General features: G+C 40.2%; 1 protein-coding gene across 7 annotated transcripts in view; it reads right to left on the reverse strand.

Annotated features, from left to right (window-relative positions):
* The window catches only part of ARHGEF9 (Cdc42 guanine nucleotide exchange factor 9), a 228522-nt gene that overhangs the window by 66316 nt on the left and 142488 nt on the right, over positions 1-19718 (reverse strand). For all 7 annotated transcript variants that reach the window (XR_007474746.1, XM_049704605.1, XM_033414768.2 and 4 more), the window contains exons 5-6: positions 7234-7466; positions 1980-2109 (exon numbers count right to left, since the gene is read on the reverse strand). Coding sequence is in view for 6 of the 7 variants with exons in the window: in XM_049704605.1 (XP_049560562.1) it covers positions 1980-2109; positions 7234-7466 (363 nt within the window). In the remaining variant the exon portion in view is untranslated. The remainder of the gene's footprint in view (positions 1-1979; positions 2110-7233; positions 7467-19718) is intronic.

Below are 19718 nucleotides of genomic sequence, written 5' to 3' on the forward strand. Positions count from 1 at the left end.
CAAACCTTCTGAAGCTGGTCAGTTGCACAGTGACCTCAGAGTCTGAAAAGTTAACCACAAGGAATTTTTCTTCTTACTAACTTAAATAAAGAAGGACTTTGTCAAGCAGGGTTGTGTGGGCTTGGATGAGATTAGAGGACCAGTCAATCATGCTAACAAAGGAGGCAGAAAGTAACTGCCTCCTATTCGAAAGACTTTCCTTTGTTTCCCAACCCCCAACTATAGACAAACACAAATAAAATTCCTTCTGAGATGCTGAGTCTTTAAATCATAGTTCAGTGCTTTCATGTTAGGTGTTAGTGAAGCTCCCTGAACAGGCCAAAGAATTTTAAGCTATTCTTGGTCTCCCATGGCCCCAGCTGCAGGGACTGGAGGCCAAGAGCCCATGGAGGAATTAGAAGGTCTTCCAGGTATTGGGAAGGGGAAAATTGTTTCAGGGAATAGAAAGACAACTGCTGCTGGGAACATCCTATTACAGAGAATCCCCACAGGGGTAGAGAAAAAGAGGCCTGCTAATCAGCCACAGTTTCAGAGTGCCTGAGAATTAGCGATCTTTCTAGAGGTCATTTGATCCAGCCCTCTTATCAGGAAACTATCCAAAGCAAACCAGACACAGGGGAAGGAGAATCCATGATTTCCTAATAAGTCTGTGCCAGTGCTGTTTTCTTCTTATGAGCAAGAAGATCTCTTTATATAGATTCCTTCCTCTCCTTGCATCTCAAAGAATCACTGCTGTTTTCTACTCTGTATGGGGACATTATCCTTCAAATAAGACTCAAAAATATGCCAGCTGCTCAGAACTGTAGACATTTCCAGCCATGTACATTAAAGAGGAACAGAAGTAGCAGAATAAAGGAAAGATGACTTTTTCTGGACATTGGTTAAGTAACTGTAAGGCTGTTTCATTCCCTTGGAATGTGCTAAACTATATGACAAGTTAGAGAGCTACTAGCTCTCAAATTACAAGAAATTATACCTGTGTGGAGGCCAGAGGAATGGGGAGCTGACTCAACTTCTACACTATGATCATGAAGCTTAAGATTGCCACCTCCTCCCTGGTAGCATGTCCTGCCTCTCCTATCTTGGTTATATTAGCTGTGGACTGTCAGATTTCATAACTTGGGTCTGAGAGATAAATGTGAAATGTCATTACTCCTGGTTCTCTTGATGGGCACAAGAGAGAAACAATAAATAGTGTACTTAACACACAGGTACCTGTGAGGCCTTAAAGTTCACAGCTCTTTTTTCTGTTTAACAGACACCTCAGGAACTTCAACAGAGCAGTGGCATAAGAGGCAAAAGCTCCATTTATTTGTTAGGCTGTGTATATCCTCTGAAAGTTAGCATCTCAGAAGACAATGCTTTAGTGAAGGCTTTCTGAGTTCAGAGAAGTCGTGGCCAATTCCAATAGAATGGAAGGCTCAGGGATTATTTTTATAAGCAGATAATTAAAAAATAGAATTTGGCCTGTCAGTTGGGCAGGGATGATGGTTGTGGCCTGAAGTGTGCAGGCTTGGATAGAACTAGTAGATATGTCAGGGTGAGGTGATCTCACCAAGAGGAAAAGAAGAAGTATGTTGGCTGGCCTGCATCAGAGAACCAACCTTGCACTCTGTGTCTGGGAGTGAATTAGTACCTATTACTCCTCATCCAAGTGTTCATCTGGTGGTGATAAAATTCCAGGACTTGAAAGAGCTTTGAAAGGCTACTGAGTCAACCCAATTATTTCTTAGAAACACCCAAATAGATGAATCTTTCCTTTCCTAATGAAATATTGCAACCGAGATTTCTCCAACCTTCTTAGAAAGCTATTCAAGTACACAACACCTCTTATTAGCAGGAAGTTTTGCCTTGGCTCTAATCTAAATCCTTTCTGATGCTCTTCAAATATAATTACTCTTTGCTCATCTTTGGCTAAGATGTGAGGTTCTGGCTAAGGTATTCAGACTCTCCAATGTCCCTGTTAGTAAGGGTCCTACCTCCCAGTCTAGGACAGAGGCCTGCCACTGGGCAATCTTGTCAATATTCTCCAAGCGCCGCTTGCGTTCATTGATCTGCTGAGTCACATTTCTCATGACAGCCAGAGCAGCTGCCACATACCTGTAGTCACTGTGAAGACACAAAATTACAAGTTGGATGAGTCAATGTGCCATTGAACCAATGTGCTGGGTGCCAACACTAACATCCATTCTCCTCTTCCTACTTAGCAAGAGAGCCCGGATTTTAGATAGAATCCATGCCACATGGTACAAAAGACTACATTTTCTATCCTTCTTTACAGTAAGAGGTGACTTATATGATCAAGTTCTGTCCAGTGATATGTAAATAGAAATGTTGGGTAGAACTTTTGAAAAACTACCTTTAAGGAAAACAGCATGCCCTTCTTTGGTCCTTACTTAAACCTGACGCTTAAGAATATTTAGATGTGATGGCTGAAGTTCTAGCAACCATCTTAGACCATAAGGACAAGGTCCATACTCCTAAGGATAGGATAAGAGAAAACTGGAAGGAGTCTCTGATAATCATGGAGCCAGCAAGGCAGCCATAAACTGCCTACCTGCAGGCGTTTTCTCTATGAAAGAGAAACAGACTCATCTTTGCTATGCCATTATTTTTGTACCTATCTGATACAACCAGCCAAGGATGAGGAAGGGAGCCTCACACATGGCATGGTCCAGAGAACTTTACCATCTGTTCTAGCACCTATTTCTAGGGAATTCTGCCCAAAGTCACTGTAAAATAACATCCAAACCTTTCCTCCTATACAATATAGAGATAGGATGTAGCATTGTGGTTAAGAACAGAGACTGGAGCCAGACTCCTTGAACACAAACCCTAGTTTAGTCACTGACTAGTGGTGTGGCCTTTGACAAGTCTCATTCTCCTTCTCAGTGACTCAGTTTCCTCATCTGTAAAATGGGGAGAATTACAGTAGAATTTGCTGAAGTTTTAATAATCCATGAAAACTGTTTTACTCTTGGCTCACAGCAAATGTCTGCAGTATTATTAATATAAAACAAACATTTCTCTAGTATAGACATTATATGGGTTGTCTCTCAAAACCTCTAACTCCAGAAGTACAATCCTAGGCCCCATTTTCCTGGGACTTTGGATGGCCCACTTGTTGAAGGTTATACCATCCTGCCCAGTTTTCTCTGTTTGTCTGATCTAATTTCCAGTCAAATGGCTCCTGTGAAAAGAAGATTGAAAGTTAGATCCCAGACATTTGGTGGAATAATTAGTTGAGAAGGCAGGAGGATGAGTTACAGTTCAGTCTTAACAAACTTTTCCTTAGAGAAGCTGAACATGCTTTGTGGTCACTAACATGCTCACTGTCCCTGCACCAATTTGAAAGAAGAGAAGAGAAAAAGAAGAGCAGGGCAACTGTCTTTTTCTTCCCTAATACATTGAGGTGTGGGGTGGTGGACCAATCATAGGAACAGAAGAAAGGGAGTTCTAACTGCTAGGGCAGATGAGACACAGCACCTCCTCTTAGCTGGCCTCCCTGGCTCCAGTCTGTTCTCTGCACACCTGCCAGACCATAGTCTTCAAACGTTACTACATTTTATCACCTACAGTGACAGGATACTCAGTACAAATCCTAACCAGTCTATTCTGTCTCAAGACAACTCTGTTAACACACACACACATACACACACACACACACACACACACACACACCAAAACCTCTTTGCCTGAGCCTTAATGAATGTTAGCTGTTACCAGTTTTTCTTGTGGATCTCACTTCTGACTCATACTGAACTTATGATCAACCAATACTTCTTAAATTTCTTTAAAATATGCTGTCTAGAAGCTGTATGTCTCTCAGTCTGTCCTTGAATTGTTGATTTCTTAGACCAAACTACAGAATATTACATTTGTTTCTGTTACATTTCATTCTTTTACAGTTACTTGCTCCAACCTGTGGGGGAGTTACTGTGCTCTGTAAAACTGTCAAAGTTTTTCCCTGGCAAGACTATCTGAGCTTGCCATTTAGAAGCAAGGTAGGGTAATGACAGAAGGGGTGGTTGCAGTGCAGAAGTTGCTGACGTAAATAAGCACCCCTGTTCTTTAGGTCCTTTTTCTGTCTCCCATGCTATTCCTCCCTGATTTGAGAGCATCAGGAAAATGCCTTAAGCCACCTTCTAGGAGGTAAAGCATAGAGTTACACTGTCAAATATGGTATCCACTAGCCACATTTAATTAGAATTAAATAAAAATTTAGTTCTTTAGTTGCATCAGCTACATTTCTCAGTACTCAATAGCCATATGTGGCCAGTGTCTACTATATTAAACCACAGAGATATGGAACATTTACATCACTGTACAAAGTCCTATTGGACAGTGCTGGCATGAGAATGCTTATTACCTCTGCCTGACCCCATGTACTACTTAGCCATGAATTTATCACTGCCACTGTGCCATACTGTCAGTCAACCTTTGCCATTTTTAGCTGGCTGCCTTTCTCATGATGGTTAGAGGGGGGTATGTCACCATCTCTAACCTTCCCCACTAGCTTTAGGAGTGGGTGAGAGAAAAAAGTAAATAGCTGTGGTCTAGCCTGAACCCTGCTCAGAGCCCTCAGGCTTCCAGATGAGGTCTGAGCCCAGCACCCTAGTGAGGAGACTGACTGAACCAAGATTGTCTTGTTCCAGGCAGGTCAGCTAACCTCCCTCTCGTAGTCTTTCTTCTTAGCAGCTTAAGCAAGGTTGGGTGGGGGGGTGGGGACATGTCACCCTTCTGTAAACAATGGTAGTATTATTCTCCATTTACCACTCTCTATCCACCTAATCTTCTCCCTCAGGGACTACTCTGCCTGCTTGCATTTCAGACCTACCTATCTGAACACCTATCAACCTAAGTCTTCAACCTGGCATTAGCCTCTAATTGCCTTCAAACCCAAGCTACTTTGGCATGCATCACAGGAGCTATCAGCTTGATAAAGCTTTCTGAGGCCTGCAAGAAGGAGTGGCCCATGGCCTGGGGATAGTGCTAGGCCCAATGGGTCACCCCAAATGAGGACAGGGATTGATGTAGCCTGCGACTGCCTGAGCCATTCTCTCAGCACCCCTGAGCCTAGGGGTGGAAGGAGAGGGGACCAGAGACCCAGAGGATAAGAAGGCCTTGATGCAGGGGTTCCACTCACAAGGTGAAGGTGCACAGGAATGGGAAATCCCAGGGAGATATGCTATCTTGTTGGCTCCCACTAAACCCAAAAGGCCCTGGGGTTGCTTTGGTCTAAAAGACAAACATAATTTTTGGTTGTGCTTTAAAATTGGTCCTTGGGGGGCTCTTAAAAACATTTATGTAAATACATAATTTACCTAGTTAATATCATCAGTCCACAAGTATAATTTTTAGAGCAGACACTCAGGAGTAGGTGGGAGATGAGCTGTGATATAAAAACATTTGAGAATCACTCTTTAAATATACTGGTTTTAAAACCACTGGTCTGAAAGCAGCTCCACTGAGATTTAGGTGCAATAGTGGCTGCTTCTGGTCACTTAGCACCTTGAAGTATTCCTGTGGAGGTCATTTAGATTCATTACAACATGGGATGGCAGAACTAGAAAAGGCCTTCCAGACTGGCTAGTACAATGGCTCACAAATCTTCCTTGGCATGAAAATCACCTGGAGCGCTCTTTAAAAAGTTAGGTTCCCAGACCACTGTCCATACTTTGTGTCCCTGCTTTGCCACAGACTTGCTCTTTGTCATTTTCCCTTTCTGGGACTCGGTCTGTCTAGCCATAGAATGAATAAGTCTGACTAGAAGACCTTCCTCTAAGGCCCTTTCCATTTTAGGTGCCATAAATGTTTTCCATTTTTATTTTTAAAATATTAAGATATTTTAGTTGGGGTTCTTTAACATCCTATTAGCTCTCACAAGTTTTCTCCTTAGAAAACTTGGGACTCAGTTTTGGCAATGGGCTGTATTAAATATTTTAAGTGAGATTTAGTCACCTCCAAATTTCATGTCTAATTAGTACTCCCACTATTCCCCAGCTAGTAAACAGACTCAGGGAGAAGGGAACAGAGTCCTCCTTTGCAAGGTCCTTCTACACCTGCCTCGCTCACAGCCAACAGAACAAGGAAGGCAGAGTTACCACTGGTGGTGTTACTCATACAAAGGGAGAGTCCACTGCTACTACATTTGGTTTCAAATCTGAAATCTGTCCAGGGCTTCAGACCACTGAAGCACATAACCCATGATATGCTAAAGAACAACATCAACTTAAAAATGAACCTAGGGATTGGCCTAGAAGCTTGACATAAAAAAAACCAACCGACGCATACCGATGGCCTTATGCAACTAGGTCTGGAAGTCAGATCCAAGGAAACCAGGCAGTGGAGCCAAATGAAAGTACGAAGCAGGCCTGATGAGAAGCAAGCAGAAACTAAGGGAAATTGAGCAAAGGCCTTCTTTATTCTTATAGTGATCAATCAGGAAGAGAGCTGAGAGCTGGGGCAATAAACCTAAGGTCACGGATTTAATACCAATTAAAAGCAGGCTATAAATAGGCTGGGGGCTCTAGGTTATGAAGCAAAGCACATGAAAAAATAGGGGATGGTTCACTGTAGACCATTCCCATTGTTGGAGATGACTCCCAGCATATACCTTACTAATAGAGGGTTAGGAGTGTCATTTCCATTCAGAGAAAGATAAGCTCCTTCATCCTTTTTGGGTTGGTTTTCTTGAAAATACTGAAAAACTTTGAGAAAACTTCAGGGGAAGTCTCAAGTCTATTTTCCCCCAGTCATGCTGTGTGTCTAAGGGGAAGGTACAGTTGGGATGAGGCAGAGGAGGGTGTAAAAGACTAAAGAAGACCAGGGGTGTAGCCTTTCAGAAGAAATCTAAGGTCAGTACAAGTAGGGCAGTCTGTTACCAGGATATTTGACTCTATTGAGCAGAGTAGAATAAACAGTTGATTCACTTGGCTGAACTCAGGACTAAGGACCAGGCTATAAGCTCCCTGAAGGTAGTGTCTAAGTGGTACAATAATGATGAACACTGATTTTGTGTATATATTGATTTATAAGTTTATAAGCAACTGATAAGCATTGTCTCACTTTATATACACAACAGTCTTCAGAGGTAAGCAAGAATATGTCATCATCCCATTGTGTATATAAGCTAACAGAAATTCAGAAAAGGCAAGAGGACATACATTCTCAATAAGGATTAACATGTAGAGGAGGCTCTCTCCTTCACTCCTGCCTCCCTCAATCCCTTACCTATGGTCCTGGGCGGTATACTTGAGGAGCTCAGCCAACTGTAAGGGATACTTGCAGATCTTCTGCACTGGCGTCAAAAGGAAACCATCAATAGCAATGTCAATCATCTGCTGCAAGAGGCGACAGGCCTCAAAAAAGTGCTGGTAGCGGCTGTCCTTCATCAGTTTGGAGAGCTCCATACAGGCGTCCAGGTGGTTGTTACAGTACTCAGAGTATATCCAGAATCCATCTTGCTGTGAGCAGAGGAAAGATAGAGAGAAAGGGAAAGGCTACTGAGAACTCCAAAAGAAGTTCTGGAGAAATGGGAAAACAGACCCTCTACTTATGTAGAAATATAAAAATGATAATGTCAATCTTTCCTACATTGATTCATAATTTAATAATAAAGAAATTATTTGGGAATTAGACAACCTGTAAAAATTCATATATAAAAATAAATAAAAGAGACCTTCAAGATGGTGGAGGAGTGAGACATGGAGATCACCTTCCTCCACACAAATACATCAAAAATACATCTACATGTGAAACAACTCCTACAGAACACCTACTGAATGCTGGCAGAAGAGCTCAGACTTCCCAAAATGCAAAAAATTCCCCATGTTCTTGGGCAGGGCAAAAGAAAAAAGAAAAAACAGAGACAAAAGAATAGGGATGGGACCTGCACCACTGGGAGGGAGCTGTGAATGAGGAAAAGTTTGCACACACTAGGAAGCCCCTTCACTGGTGGGAACAGGTGGGGGAAAAGCTTCAGAGCCATGGAGGAGAGTGCAGAAACAGGGGTGCAGAAGGGAAAGTGGAGAGATTCCCGCACAGAGGATCAGTGCCAACCAGCACTCACCAGCCTAAGATGCTTGTCTGCTCACTCATCGGGGTGGGTGGGAGCTGAGAGCTGAGGTTCAGGCTTCGGAGGTCAGACCTCAGGGAAAGGACTGGGGTTGGCTGTGTGAAGACAGCCTGAAGTGGACTAGTGTACCACAGCTAGCCAGGAAGGAGTCTGGGAAAATGTCTGGATCAGATGGAGAGGCAAGAGACCACTGTTTTGGGGTGTGCGAGGAGAGGGGATTCCTGCTCCTTGTGCCCACAGAGGGCAGAGCACCACCTAAATGAGCTCCAGAGACAGGAGTGAGCCATAGCTATCAGATTGGACCACAGAGATGGGCATGGACCGTTAACACTGCCACCACTGCCACCAAGAATCCTTTGTGTAAGTGCAGGTCACTACCCACACTTCCATGGATACCCATGCAGCAAACCATGGCCAGGGTCCCATGATCCAGGGACAACTTCCCTGGTAGAACACATGGTGCACCACAGGCTGTTGCAATGTCATGTCAGCCTCTGGTGCTGCAGGCTCACCCCCACATTCTAATTCTGACTACCATACTTTTCCCTCTCCCTGGCTAGAGCGAGCAACAGAGCCCTAATCAGCTGCTGCTTGAACTCACTCCTGTCTGGGTGGGGAACAGACACCTGAGGGTGGCCTACATGCAGAGGCAGGGCCAAAACCAAAGCTGAATCCCAGGAGCTGTGCGAACAAAGAAGAGAAAGGGAAATTTCTCCATGCATCCTCAGGAGCAGTGGATTATATCCCCACAATCAACTTGATAAAACCCTGCATCTGTGGAGTAGCTGAATAGACAACAAATGTTCCCAAAATTGAGGTGGTAGACTTTGGGAGAAACTGTAGACTTGGGGTTTGCTTTCTAAGTCTGATTTGTTTTTGGTTTTATGTTTCTCTTAGTTTAGTTTTAAGTGCTTGTTATCACTGGTGGATTTGTTTATTGGTTTGGTTGTTACCTTCCTTTATTTTAAATTTTTAAAATATTTTTATTTTTAATTTTTCCCCCTTTTTCTCTTTTTGTAAATGCATGTATGTATGTATCTTTGTATGATTTGGTCTCTTTAGGTTTGATATCATTTGTCCTAGGGTTCTGTCTGGTAGTTTTGTTTTGTTTTCTTTTTCTGCTCTTGTTGTTTTTGGTTGTTTGTCTGTTTTTTATGAGTGTGTGTGTGTGTGTGTGTGTGTGTGTGTGTGTGTGTGTTGCGTGCACACGTGGGTATGTTTCTTTGTCTGATTTTGTCTGTTTAGTTTTGTTTTTACCATTTGGTTTGGGGTTCTATCTGTTCGTTCTTTTTTTTCCTTCCTTTACTTCCAAGCTGTGTGGCTGGCACGATTTTGGTGCTCCAGCTGGATGACGGGCATGAGCCTCTGAGGTGGGAGAGCCAAGTCCAGGATATTGGACCACCAGAGACCTCCCAGCCCCATGTAATATCAATAAGCAAGAGCTCTCCCAGAGACTTCATCAACACTAAGACCCATTCCACCCAATGGCCAGCAAGCTCTGTTGCTGGATGCCCCACAGCAAACAACTTGCAAGACAGGAACAAAAACCCACCAATTAGCAGAGAGGCTGCCTAAAGTCATGCTAAGTTGACAGACACCACAAAACACCACACCGGATGTGGCCCTGCACACCAGAGAAACAAGATCCATCTCCACCAACCAGAAGAAATGCACCAGTCCCATCCACCAGGAAGCCTACATAAGCAAATAAACCAATCTCACCCACTGGGGGCAAAACAAAAATAATGGGAACTACAAAGCTGAGGAAAAGGAGAGCCAAAACACACTAAGTTAAACAAAATGAGAAGACAGAGAAATATGAAGCAGATGAAGCAGCAAGGCAAAAACCCAGCAGAACAAACAAATGAAGAGGAAATAGGCAGTCTACCTGAAAAACAATTAAGAGTAATGATAGTAAAGATGATCCAAAATCTCAGAAATAGAATAGAGAAAATACAAGAAGTGTTTAACAAGGACCTAGAAGAACTCAAGAGCAAACAAACAGTGATGAAGAACACAAACAAAGAAAGGAAAAATACTCTAGAAGGAATCAATAGCAGAATAACTGAGGCAGAAGAATGGATAGGTGAGCTGGAAGATAGAATACTGCAAATACCTGTGGCAGAGCAGAATAAAGAAAAAAGAATGAATAGACACTTCTGGGGCAACATTAAATGCAACAAAATTCAAATTATAGGGGTCCCAGAAGAAGAACACAAAAAGAAAGTGTCTGAGAAAATATCTGAAGAGACTATAGTCGAAAACTTCCCTAACATGGGAAAGGAAATAGTCAATCAAGTCCTGGAAGAGCAGAGAGTCCCATACAGGATAAATCCAAGAAACATGGCAAGACACATATTAAGGAAACAATCAAAAATTAAATACAAACCAAAAATATTAAAAGCAGCAAGGGAAAAGCAAAAAATAACATACAAGGGAATCCCCATAAGCTTAACAACTGATCTTTCAGCAGAAATTCTGCAAGCCAGAAGGGAGTGGCAGGACATATTAAAAGTGATGAAAGGGAAAAACCTACAAACAAGATTATTCTACCCAGTAAGGATCTCATTCAGATTTGATGGCAAAATTAAAACTTTTACAGACTAGCAAAACTTAAGAGAATTCAGCACAATCAAACCAGCTGTACAAAAAATGCTAAAGCAACTTCTCTAGGCAGGAAACACAAGAGAAGGAAAAGACTTACAAAAAAATAATTAAGAAAATGGTAATAGGAACATATATATCGATAATTACCTTAAATGTAAGTGGATTAAATTCTCCAACCAAAGGACACAAAATGGCTGAATGGATACAAGAACAAGACATGTGTAAATGCTGTCTACAAGCAACCCACTTCAGACCTAGGGACACATACAGACTGAAGGTGATGGGATGGAAAAAGATATTCCATGCAAATAGAAATCAAAGGAAATCTGGCATACCAATACTCATAACAGACAAAATAGACTTTAAAATAAAGACTATTACAAGAGACAAAAAAGGACACTACATAATGATCAAGAGATCAATCCAAGAGAAGATATAACAAGTGTAAATATTTATGCACCCAACATAGGAGCACCTCAATAAATAAGGCAAATGCTAACAGCCATAAAAGGGGAAACTGAAAGTAACACAATCATACTGGGGACTTTAACACCCCACTTTCACAAATGGACAGATAATCCAAACTGAAAATAAATAAGGAAACACAAGCTTTAAATGATACACTTAACAAGATGGAATTAATTGATATTTATAGAACATTCCACCCCAAAACAACAGAATACACTTTCTTTTCAAGTGCTCATGGAACATTCTCCAGGATAGATCATATCTTGGGACACAAATCAAGCCTTGGTAAATTTCAGAAAATTGAAATCGTATCAAGTATCTTTTCCAACCACAGTGCTATGAGACTAGATATCAATTACAGTGAAAACACTGTAAAAAATACAAACACAGGAAGGCTAAACAATACACTACTAAATAACCAAGAGATCACAGAAGAAATCAAAGAGGAAATCAAAAAATACCTAGAAACAAGTGACAATGAAAACACATTGACCCAAAACCTATGGGATGCCACAAAAGCAGTTTTTAAGAAGGAAGTTTACAGCAATACAATCTTAACTCAAGAAAAAAGAAAATAAACAACCTAACTTTACACCTAAAGCAATGAGAGAAAGAAGAACAACAAAAAAACGTTAGCAGAAGGAAAGAAATCATATAGATCACATGAGAAATAAATGAAAAGGAAATGAAGGAAACTACTGTTTCAATATATGCAAGTCAATCAACGTGATACACCATATTAACAAATTAAAGGATAAAAATCAAATATCAATAAAACTAAAAGCTGATTCTTTGAGAAGGTAAAATTGACATACCAGTAGCCAGACTCATCAAGAAAAAAAGAAAGGACAAGACTCAAAGCAACCAAATTAGAAATGAAAAAGAAGTAACAACTGACACTGTGGAAATAAAAGGGATCATGAGATACTACTACAAGCAACTATATGCAAATAAAATACACAGCCTGGAAGAAATGGTAAAATTCTTAGAAAAGTACAAGCTTCCAAGACTGAACTAGGAAGAAATAAAAAACATGAAGAGACAAATCACAAGCACTATAATTGAAATTGTGATTAAAAATCTTCCAACAAACAAAAGCATAGGGCCAAAAGGCTTCACAGGTGAATTCTATCAAATGCCTAGAGAAGAGTTAACACATATTCTTCTCAAACTCTCCCAAAATATAGCAGAGGGAGGAACACTCCCACACTCATTCAATAGGGCACCATCACTCTGACACCAAAAACAGACAAAGATGTCACAAAAAAAGAAAACTACAGGGCAATATCACTGAACAACATAGATGCAAAAATCCACCATAAAATACTAGCAAACAGAATCCAACAGCACATTGAAAGGATCATACACCATGATCAAGTAGGGTTTATCCCTGGAATGCATGGATTCTTCAATATATGCAAATGAATCAATGTTATGCACCATATTAACAAATTGAAGAATAAAAACCATGTAATAATCTCAGTAGATGTAGAAAAGGCTTTTGACAAATAGCAACACCCATTTATGATAAAAATTCTCCAGAAAGTAAGCATAGAGGGAACCTACCTCAACATAATAAAGCCATATATGACAAGCCCACAGCCAACATCGTTCTCAATGGTGAAAAACTGAAACCATTTCTTCTAAGATCTGGAAGAAGACAAGGTTGCCCACTCTCACCACTATTCAACATAGGTTTGGAAGTTTTATGCATGGCAATCAGAGAAGAGAAAGAAATAAAAGGAATCCAAAATGGAAAAGAAGTAAAACAGTCACTGTTTGCAGATGCCATGATACTATACATAGAGCATCCTAAAGATGCTACTAGAAAACTACTAGAGCTAATCAATGAATTTGGTAAAGTGGCATGATACAAAATTAATGCCCAGAAGTCTCTTGTATTCCTATACACTATGATGAAAAAATTGAAAGAGAAATTGAGGAAACACTCCCATTTACCATTGCATCAAAAAGAATAAAATACCTAGGAATAAACCTACCTAAGGAGACAAAATACCTGTATGCAGAAAACTATAAGACACTGATAAAAGAAATTAAAGATGATACAAACAGATGGAGAGATATACCGTGTTCTTGGATTGGAAGAATCCACATTGTGAAAATGACTGTACAACTCAAAGCAATCTACAGATTCAGTGCAATCCTTAAACTACCAATGGCATTTTTCACAGAAGTAGAACAAAAAAAATTCTCAATTTGAATGGAAACACAAAAGACCCTGAATAGCCAAAGGAATCTTGAGAAAGAAAAATGGAGCTGGAGGAATCAGGCTCTCCTACTTCAGACTATACTACAAAGCTATAGTAATCAAGACAGTATAGTACTGGCACAAAAACAGAAATATAGATCAAAGGAACAGGATAGAAATCCAGAGATAAACCCATGCATCTATGGTCACCTTATTTTTGATAAAGAAGGCAAGAATATACAGTGCAGAAAAGATAGCCTCTTCAGTAAGTGTTGCTGGGAAAACTGGACAGCTACATGTAAAAGAATGAAATTAGAGCACTCCCCAACACCAGACACAACAATAAACTCAAAATGTATTAAAGACCTATATGTAAGGCCAGACACTATAAAACTCTTAGAGGAAAACATAGGCAGAACACTCTATGACACAAATCACAGCAAGATCCTTTTTGACCCACCTCCTAGAGAAATGTAAATAACAACAAAAATAAAGAAATGGGGCCTAATGAAATTTAGAAGCATTTGCACAGCAAAGGAAAACATAAACAAGACGAAAAGACATCCCTAAGAATGGGAGAAAATATTTGCAAATGAAGCAACTGACAAAGGATTAATCTCCAGAATTTACAAGCAGCTCATGAAGCTCAATAGCAAAGAAACAAAAAACCCAATTCCAAAATGGGCAGAAGAGCTAAATAGACATTTCTCCAAAGAAGATATACAGATTGCCAACAAACACATGAAAGAATGCTCAACATCACTAATCATCACAGAAATGTAAATCAAAACTACAATGAGGTATCACCTCACACCAGTCAGAATGGCCATTATCAAAAAATCTACAAACAATAAATGCTGGAGAGGGTGTGGAGAAAAGAGAATCCTCTTGCACTGTTGGTGGGAGTGTGAATTGACACAGCCAGTATGGAGAACAGTATGGAGGTTCCTTAAGAAACTAAAAAGAGAACTACCATATGACCCAGCAATCCCACTACTGGGCATATACCCTGAGAAAACCATAATTCAAAAAGAGTCATGCAGCACAATGTTCATTGCAGCTCTATTTACAATAGCCTGGACATGGAAGCAACCTAAATGTCCATCAACAGATGGATGGATAAAGATGTGGCACAAATATACAATGGAACATTACTCAGCCATAAAAAGAAGCGAAATTGAGTTATTTGTAGGGAGGTGGATGGACCTAGAGTCTGTCATACAGAGTGAAGTAAGTCAGAAAGAGAAAAACAAATACCATATGCTAACACATATTTGGAATCTAAAAAAAAAAAAAGAGTCATGAAGAACATAGGGGCAGAACGGGAATAAAGATGCAGACCTACTAGAGAATGGACTTGAGGATACAGGTGGGGGACGGGTAAGCTGGGACAAAGTGAGGGAGTGGCATGGACATATATACACTACCAAATGTAAAACCAATAGGTAGTGGGACGCAGCCGCATAGCACAGGGAGATCTGCTCGGTGCTTTGTGATCACCTAGAGGGGTGGGATAGTGAGGGTGGGAGGGAGGGAGACACAAGAGGGAAGAGATATGGGGTTATATGTATTTGTATAGCTGATTCACTTTGTTATATAGCAGAAACTAACACACCATTGTAAAGCAATTATACACCAATAAAGATGTTTTTAAAAAAATTATATAAACCATAAATGCTGGAGAGGGTGTGGAGAAAAGGAAACCCTCTTGAACTATTGGTGGGAATGTAAATTTATACAGCTACTATGGAAAACAGTAAGGAGGTTCCTTAAGAAACTTAAAATAGAACTACCATATGACCCAGCAATCCTACTACTGGGCATATACCCTGAGAAAACCATAATTCAAAGACTCATGTACCACAATGTTGATTGCAGCTCTATTTACAATAGCCAGGACATGGAAGCAACCTAAGTGTCCATTGGGAGATGAATGAGTAAAGAAGATGTGGCACATATATACAATGGAATATTAATCAGCCATAAGAAGAAACAAAATTGAATTATTTGTAGTGAGGTAGATGGACCTATGGTCTGTCATACAGAGTGAAGTATGTCAGAAAGTGAAAAACAAATACTGTATTCTAACACATATATATGGAATCTAAAGAAAAAAAAAGGTTCTAATGAACCTAGGGGCAGGACAGGAATAAAGATGCAGACATATAGAGAATGGACTTGATGATACGTGGTGGGGAAGGTTCAGCTGGGACGAAGTGAGAGTGTAGCATTGACATATATACACTACCAAAAGCAAAATAGGTAGCTAGTGGGAAGCAGCTGCATAGCACAGGGAGATCAGCTCCGTGCTTTGTGACCACCTAGAGGGGTGGGATAGGGAGGGTGGCAGGGAGGCTCAAGAAGGAGGTGATATGGTGATATATGTATACATGTAGCTGATTCACTTTGTTATACAGCAGAAACTAACACACCATTGTAAAGCAATTATACTCCAATAAAGATGTTTAAAAAAATAAATATATAAGTAGGAAAAGCTGGTAAATTCTCTAAAGGAAGGGTAATGAGAGATGACTGGCCCTGAAAATAGTAAAACACAAGTGGCAAAAAATTATGGCACTGGATCATAAAAAGTGATAGTCAGAGGTTCTATTTCTGGTAGCGGCAGACTAAATAGTTTTAGAAAATCTTACCACTGAGAATAGTTAGAAAAGATTGAAAAATATAATAAATTTCTGTTTGAAAGAATCACATCATCCAGAGCCTCAAATTGTCTCCATAGAATGTTCCTTAGGAAATACACTTTGGACTATTCAGGGGTAAAGATTACTGATGTATGCAAGTTAAACACAAATGACTGAAGAAAAAACATATACGTGTATATATGTGTACGTGTGTTTGTTTGTGTGTGTGTGTGTATGTGTGTAAATGTAGAGAGAGGGGAGGAGGGGTTAGGAGAGGGTGAGCACATTCAAGTGATTCATCAAAATCAGTAGAATGCTTTTTTTTTTTAATTGGGATATAGTTGTTTCACAATGTTCTGTTAGTTTCTACTGCACAGTGAAGTGGAGTTTCCTGTGATATACAGCAAGTTCTCATTAGTTATCTATTTTATACATATTAGTGTATATATGTCAATCCCAATTTCCCAATTCATCCCACCACCATCTTCCCCCTGCTTTCTCCCCTTGGTGTCCATATGTTTGTTCTCTACATCTGTGTCTCTATTTCTGCCTTGCAAACCGGTTCATCTGTACCATTTTTCTAGATTCCACATATATGTGTTAATATACAGTATTTGTTTTTCCGTTTCTGACTAACTTCACTCCGTATGACAGTCTCTAGGTCCATCCACGTCTCTACAAATGACCCAATTTCCTTCCTTTTTATCGCGAGTAATATTCCGTTGTATATATGTACCATATCTTCTTTATCCATTCGTCTGTTGATGGGCATTTATGTTGCTTCCATGATCTGGTTATTGTAAATAGTGCTGCAAGGAACATTGGGGTGCATGTGTCTTTTTGAGTTATTTTCTCAGGGTATATGCCCAGTTGTGGGATTGCTGGGTCATATGGTATCAAAAAAACAAACAACCCAATCAAAAGATGGGCAGAAGACCTAAGTAGATATTACTCCAAAGAAGACATACAGATGGCCAAAAGGCACATGAAAAGATGCTCAACATCACTAATTATTAGAGAAATGCAAATCAAAATTACAATAAGGTATCACCTCACACCGTTTAGAATGGGCATCATCAGAAAATCTACAATAAATGCTGGAGAGTGTATGGAGAAAAGGGAACCCTCTTGCACTGTTGGTGGGAATGTAAATTGATACAGCCACTATGGAGAACAGTATGGAGGTTCCTTAGAAAACTAAAAAATAGAATGTTAATATTAGGTGAATCTGGGTAAATGGTATATAGGCATCCTTCATTTCATTGCACTTCACTTTACTGCACTTCACATTGTTTTTTACAAGTTGAAATTTGGGACAATCCTGGTTGAGCAAGTCTATTGGCGCCATTCTTCCAACAGCATTTGCTCACGTCATGTCTCTATGCCACATTTTGGCAATTCTTGGAATGTTTCAAGCTTTTTCACTATTACTATATTTGTTATGGTAATCTGTGATCAGTGATCTTTGATGTTAATGTTGTAATTGCTTGAGGGTGATACAAACCTCACCCAGGTAAGAAGGTGAATTCAGTGTATAAATGTTGTGTATTCTGACTGCTCCACTGTTCCTCCATCTCTCTCCCACTCCTTGGGGCTCACTATTACTTGAGACACAATATTGAAGTTAAGCCAATTAATAACATTACAATGGCCTCTAGTGTTCAAGTGAGAGGAAGCGACACATGTCTCGCACTTTAAATCAAAAGCTAGAATAATTAAACTTAGTGAGGAAGGTATGATAAAAGCCGAGATAGGCTAAAAGTTAGGCCTCTTGTGCCAAACAGCCAAGCTGTGAAGGCAAGGGAAAAGTTCTTGAAGGAAATTAAAAGTGCTACTCCAGTTAACACACAAATGATAAGAAATTGAAACAGCCTTATTGCTGATATGGAGAAAGTTTTAGTTGTCTGGATAGAAGATCAAACCAGCCACAATATTCCCCTAAGTCAAAGCCTAATCCAGAACAAGAATCTAACTCTCTTCAATTCTACAAAGGCTGAAAGAGGTGAGGAAGCTGCAGAGAAAAGAGTGAAGCTAGCAGAGGTTGGTTCATGAGGTCTAAGGAAAGAAGCCATCTCCATAACATAAAAGTGCAAGGTGAAGCAGCAAGTGCTAATGTAGAAGCTGCAGCAAGTTATCTAGAAGATCTAGCTAAGATAATAAAGGAAGGTGGCTACACTAAACAACAGATTTTCAGTGTAGGCAAAACAGCCTTCCATAAAAAGAAGATGCCCTCTAGGATGTTCACAGCTAGAGAGGAAGTCAGTGACTGGCTTCAAAGCTTAAAAGGGCAGGCTGGGGCTTCTCTGGTGGCGCAGTGGTTTAGAGTCCGCCTGCTGATGCAGGGGACACAGGTTTGTGCCCCAGTTCAGGAAGATCCCACATGCCGCGGAGCGGCTGGGCCCGTGAGCCGTGGCCGCTGAGCCTGTGCGTCCGGAGCCTGTGCTCCGCAACGGGAGAGGCCACAACAGTGAGAGGCCCGCGTACCACAAAAAAAAAAAAAAAAAAAAAAAAAAAAAAGGCAGGCTGACTATTTTGTTAGGAGCTAATGCAGCTGGTTGATTTTAAGTTGAAGCTAGTGCTCATTTACCATTCCGAAAATCCTGAGGCCTTTAAGAATTATGTTAAATCTACTCTGCCTGTGCTCTATAGATGGAACAACAAAGCCTGGATGACAGCAAATCTGTTTACAACAACATGATTTACTGAAAATTTTAGGTCCCCTGTTGAGACTTACTGCTTAGAAAAAAATTCTTTGCAAAATATTACTGCTCATTGACAATTCACCTGGTCACCCAAGAGCTCTGATGGAGATGTACAATGAGATTAATGTTGTTATCATGCCTGCTAACACAGCCCATGGATCAAAGAGTAATTTTGACTTTTAAGTCTTATGATTAAGGAATACATTTTTAAGGCTATAGCTCCCATAGACAGTGATTCCTCTGATGGATCTAGACAAAGCAAATTGAAAACCTTCTGGGAAGGATTCACCATTCTAGGTGCCATTAAGAACATTCGTGATTCATGGGAAGAGGTCAAAATACCAATGTTAACAGGAGTTCAGAAGAAGTTGATTCCAACCCTCATGGATGACTTTGAAAAGTTCAAGATTTCAGTGGAGGAAGTAATTGCAGATGTAGTGGAAATAGCAAGAGAAGTAGAATTAGGAGTGGAGACTGAAGATGTGACTGAATTGCTGCAATCTCATGGTAAAACTTTAATGGATGAGAAGTTGCTTATTACAGATGAGCAAAGAAAGAGGTTTCTGAAGATGGAATCAACTTCTGGTGAAGATGCTGTGAAGATAGTTGAAATGACAACAAAAGGTTTAGAATATTAAATAAACTCAGTTTCTAAAACAGTGGCAGAGTTTGAGAGAATTTCCATTTTGAAAGAAATTCTGCTGTGGGTAAAGTACTGTCAAACAGTGGTGCATGCTACAGAGAAATCATTCATGAAAGGAAAAATCAATTGACAGGAAACTTCATTGTTTTATTTTAAGAAATTGCCACAGTTACCCCAACCTTCAGCAACTAACACCCTGATCAGCAGCTATCAATGTCAAGGCAAGACCCTCCACCAGCAAAAAGATTATGACTTGCTGAAGGCTCAGATGGTGGTTAGCATTTTTCAGCAACAAAGTATTTTTAAGTAAGGCATATATATTGTTTTTGAGACATAATGCCTTGCACACTTAATAGACAACAGCATAATG

This window comes from Orcinus orca, chromosome X, assembly GCF_937001465.1.
Source record: "Orcinus orca chromosome X, mOrcOrc1.1, whole genome shotgun sequence".
NCBI classification, from domain to species: Eukaryota; Metazoa; Chordata; class Mammalia; order Artiodactyla; family Delphinidae; genus Orcinus; species Orcinus orca.